This window comes from Lathyrus oleraceus, chromosome 7, assembly GCF_024323335.1.
Source record: "Lathyrus oleraceus cultivar Zhongwan6 chromosome 7, CAAS_Psat_ZW6_1.0, whole genome shotgun sequence".
NCBI classification, from domain to species: domain Eukaryota; kingdom Viridiplantae; phylum Streptophyta; class Magnoliopsida; order Fabales; family Fabaceae; genus Lathyrus; species Lathyrus oleraceus.
Genome location: NC_066585.1, coordinates 504580607 through 504585659, shown reverse-complemented (window position 1 = coordinate 504585659; position 5053 = coordinate 504580607). Strand labels below are relative to the sequence as shown.

The window sequence follows — 5053 nt, the reverse complement described above, 5'->3', positions numbered from 1 at the left end:
TTCAAGAGCAACTAGGCCTCATGCCTTTAGAATGCAAAATTTGTTGAAGAGCAACTAGGCTCCATGCCTTTAGAATGCAAAATTTGTTGAAGAGCAACTAGGCCTCATGCCTTTAGAATGCTAAAATTCAAAGTCGACTTCAAAGGACTTCTCCTCAAACTTATTCTTTGTCCATTCCCTTTATTATGTTGTGAGCTTTTTGATGTTTGCTTTTGTGTGATAGGAATCCCATCTTAAGATTGTGAAAAGAGGACCATTGTCATGAGTAGCCAAGTTAAGAGCCAAGCCAAATGAAGATTCTATGAGGTTGAATTCAACTTTTTGATTGATTGTTTGTGTGCTAAGTCCAAAGGAAAGGAGCATCTTGAGTCATATCTCTGACTCCAAGAAAAGGAACTCCAAGGGTTATCTTTCCCCTCTTATCATTGTATGCTTAGGAACAACCCTTCTCTCTTCTCCCCACTCTAACCAAGCCAAAAATCATTTTCAAAACTTTGACTTTATTTCAAATTAGAAACCTAGGCCTTAAGCCTTTGACTTTTCAAAACCATTTTCATAAATACTCATTTGTAAATAAACTTTAACCCAACTTTGACCTCATTTTGTAAATGAATCTAACTTGTAAATATAACCCATTTCAAGCTATTTTGTAGTTCCAATGGCCACTTTGTTAAAATCTTTTCAGAAACATTACTCATAGGTTTGAGTTATCATAGTGGTTGATGTAAATCTCACCTCATCCTTAGTGTTGGATTATAAGCCTTCCATGCTTATCATAGGGTTAACCCCTCACTGGCATGTTGAAGCCTTCCTCACATGGTGGATTGCTGGTTTAGGTTGAGTTTTCTCCCTTTGATAACAAAAGACCTTAAGGCTTTTGTTTAAAATCAATTCATCAATCTTTGAGATTTTTACCCCGAACTACGAGGTTTTGATCCTCTGTTGTGATGGTACGTAGGCAATGGATTCATCCATTCAAACAAAAAAACTTGTAAATATAATCTATTCTCTTCTCATCCCTCCAATCTTTTGCATAAATCTTTTCACAAATACCAACCTACAACACATATTTGCAAAAAGGGTTCCCTTAGAGTACTAAGGATGTTTTGGGTGCGTAAAACCTTCCCATTTCATAACCAACCCCCTTACCTAGATCTCTGACATTTATATTAGTTTTTGATTTGAAAAACTTCTTACTTGGCTTTTGTTCGCTTTTTAGCCTTTCCTTTGGACAAATAAAAGTGTGGTGGCGAATCGAATTGTATGTTGACTTTTGGTTTAGTCAATAAACCTAAAAGTAACGAAAACCCCGCTACAGGATGGATATTTGAACAAGTGACATTAAGTTGGGCCTTGAAAGTTGGACGGAAAAAAAAATCAAAATGCCATTTTAAATGACAACTTGAATTAAAATATAACTTATATTGGATTGTTAGAAACAATTGGAAAGTTGAAAATTAAAAGTGATTTGAAATTGTTATAAAAATAAATTCGAAATGGGTTTTTAATATTAACAATGATTGGGAAATTTGAATGTTCAAATTAACTTAACGTTGGAAAGTTGATTAAAGAAAGAACAGTGGTTGATAAATCTCAATGTCAAATGGGCTTACAAATGAATGGTTGACTTTGGTCAAGCGGTTGACCAAAAAGTCAACAATTGACCAAAAGTCAACTTAGTCAAGAAATGCAATTGAGTGTACAACGCAATATAAATGGACATATTATTGAATGAAGGATACAAATTGACTACTGTGGAATTGAATGAACCATGAGCATGGATACAGACCATGAAACTTGAATAGATTCCCTAAAGATGCACCAAAAGCAATGAATTAATGGGCTAGGATGAGTAGTTAAACCATGGACACAACATGAATGATACAAAGCCTTAGACCAAATGGATTAATATGCACAATGGCATGATGCAACATGATCATATGGTTTAAACTTATGAATCAGGATTTCAAATCAGACCCTATGAATAAGGAACACCCCACAGTTAAGAATTATGGTTTTAAATACATAAATGAATATCATGGTGTGAACTCCATGAATCAAGATCCATGAGAGCATGAAATTAGGGTTTCACCCCAATCATCCCATATGAAGAGCCATGCCACATCCATAGGGCTTGATCCCAAAGCAAACCATATCTTTGTTAACCACATGCTTTCAATCTATGATGGTTATGAGGAGGTGTTAATATGAATGCATGATGCACATTAATGATGCATGAGTGAGTGCAGATGAATTTCAAATCATAGGTTGGCTGAAAAATGAAAAAGGGAGGACTAATTTTGGGGTATGACAGTTGACACCCAATTTGCAGCTCCAATCCTGTGGAGAATAACATACTTGACACTCAAGGCACTAGCAAACAATTTCCCTTTCCTTGGTCATTCCTTCACTTGCTTAGCAGTAATCTATCTGCGGATGACATTGTTAGAGACTTCAATTTCAACTTGTTCTTCTTCATTTCTGCCCAAGAACCTATTGATTATTTCAGGAGAAAAATCCACACGTCTTCCTCTGACATACACTTTTCTGAATTCCTTGCTCCTTTTGTTGTCACACTCCTTGGAGATGTTCACAATAAACTCTTTGACAAACATTTCATAGCATTTTCCAAAGCCTATTATAGTTTTCATTAAATCAACTTCTTGAATTAGACTCAACACCTCTTTATATTCAAACATATCCTTCCCCAATTCCCTTTCCACTGTTAACCTTCTTTGATAAACATATTTCCATTTTTCAACATTTTCAACAAAGTGAAAAGAAATGTTGTCAAGTGGAACTTCAGGAATATTGGATGGCATCTTCTTCCCAGAGGCTTTCTTTCTGGAAGTAGAGATGATGTCCTGAATATTATGTTCGACATCATAATCAAATTCACTAGATTCAGAGGGAACTTCCTTCCTTTTTTAGGGACTTCTTCTTAGACATAGGAGTAACCACATTGCTCCATCATTTAGTAGGACCAACACTAGCTTTCTTCCTGACAAATTTGGAGGGAGTGTTGGAGGATCCAACATCTTGGCCTTTTTTATTCTTCAACCTTTTAGATATGCCATGAGCTAATCTCTGTCCAATAGGAACATCAACATGATCCAGTTCCTCAATATTAACAATGTCAGTGGGTTGATCAACATGGTTTTTATCTTTTGGTACCCAGCTCATTAGTTATATCTTCAGACCTTTCTTTGTCTTGAGATTTCTCAGGAGACAGAGTAGGTGTATGCATATCAGGATTATTTCTGGGGTTCTCTATATTGTTATCCGGTTGGGCCAATGATGTGGAGACATCCGGCATGACACTTGTCTTGGGGCTAATCCCCAATACTTGAGAGATTAGCATATGAATATTCTTATCAACATTGTTTCTGTCACCAACGATCACGTTTGATTTACTCAAGGTAGTAACAAACCTAGGTTTATTTCTAGTTCCAGAAGCTTCAACATTTTCCATAACATTTGTCACAGCAGAACAATCTTCAGACACATCAACATTAGGTCCAATGCTGATGGGATCAAGATACAGACTAGTCATGGACATGGGTTTCTTCACAACATTTGGGGGTTCAGGATCATTCATATTTCTAGCAGTTATGGAGGAAGTGGAATAGGTACTTACTTTAGTAGGCTTGCCTTTTCTTGAAGATAAAGTTTTGAACTTTATCATTGGAGTTGAATGGACATTAACGATCGAGAGGGGAACAATTTCAATGATGGCATCAGAGAGATCTATCTCAGTGCCAATATTTTTAGGGTTTGATTTCTCTTAGGAGGATTTTATTGGAGTGAAGATAGAAGGTTGTGACATTTTGGAAGTTTTTGGTGGAGAGGATATAGAGAGATGAAGATGTTTGAGAATGAGTTTGAGAGAGAGAATGTAGAGGTTTGCATGAAGGTGGCCAGGGTGCAGTGTTGGGAAAATAAGAAAAAGGTGTAATGATGGACTTTGAGTTTTGTGCAAAGTTAAGTAGAGGGAAGATAAAATTGATTTCTTTTTCTCCTCTTTCAGTAATTGCTATAATTCTTTAAGCATGCAAATGCTCAATTCTCCCCTTAGTTTTTCAAATTAATTTTCATCTAAAGCTTTGGTAAAAATATCTGCCAATTGTTTTTCAGTAGTTACATGCTCAAGAGTGACAACTTTATCTTCCACTAGATCCCTAATAAAGTGATGATGGATATCAATGTGCTTAGTTTTTCTGTGCTAAATAAGGTTCTTGGAAATGTTAATCACACTTAGGTTGTCACAGTAGAATGTCACGACATCTTGCTGGACATTGTATTCTTCTGACATTTGTTTCATCCAAATCAATTGAGAGAAACTACTTCCTGTAGCAATATATTCATCCTTAGTTGTAGATAAGGACACACTATTTTTCTTCTTACTGAACAAAGATATGAGACTATTTCCCAAAAATAAACATCCTCCATAAGTGATTTTTCTATCATTAGCATTGCCTGCCCAATCTGCATCACAATATCCTATTAGTAAGGAGTTTGCATTGTGAGAATACAACAATCCATATTCATTTGTTCCATTGATATACTTCATAATCCTTTTCACTTGAGTAATGTGACTCATTTTAGGTTCAGATTGATATCTAACACAGACTCCTACAACAAATGTAATGTCAGGTCTGCTAGCTGTGAGATAAAGAAGACTACCAATCATATTTCTGTATAGACTTTGAGCCATATTTGTACCTTTTTCATCTTTGGTTAGTTTTAAATGAGTTGGTGCAAATGTCTTTTTATAGCTAGCATTTTGCATGCCAAACTTTTTTACTATATCCTTGGCATACTTGCTTTGGGAGATGAAGATAATGTCATCCATTTGTCTGACTTGGAGCCCAAGAAAGTATGTCAGTTCACCAACAAGACTCATTTCAAACTCATATTGCATCTGCTTGACAAAATGTTATACCATCTGGTTCTACATCCCTCCAAAACACAATCATCAACATATATTTGAGCTATCATGAGTTTACCATGCTCTTCTTTAAGAAACAAAGTTTTTTCTGTTCCTCCTTTTCTG

General features: G+C 35.7%; 1 protein-coding gene across 1 annotated transcript; it reads right to left on the bottom strand.

Annotated features, from left to right (window-relative positions):
* Window positions 1–4222: 4222 nt before the first annotated feature.
* Window positions 4223–4714, bottom strand: LOC127104616 (secreted RxLR effector protein 161-like). The gene has a single exon (XM_051041795.1). It carries the CDS (start codon window positions 4712–4714, stop codon window positions 4223–4225), a length of 492 nt encoding a protein of 163 aa, XP_050897752.1.
* Between the last annotated feature and the right edge of the window lie 339 nt (window positions 4715–5053).

Coding starts and splice junctions, on each gene's coding strand:
- LOC127104616 (XM_051041795.1), bottom strand. CDS start 4,714: ATGGCTCAAAGTCTATACAGAAATATGATTGGTAGTCTTCTTTATCTC.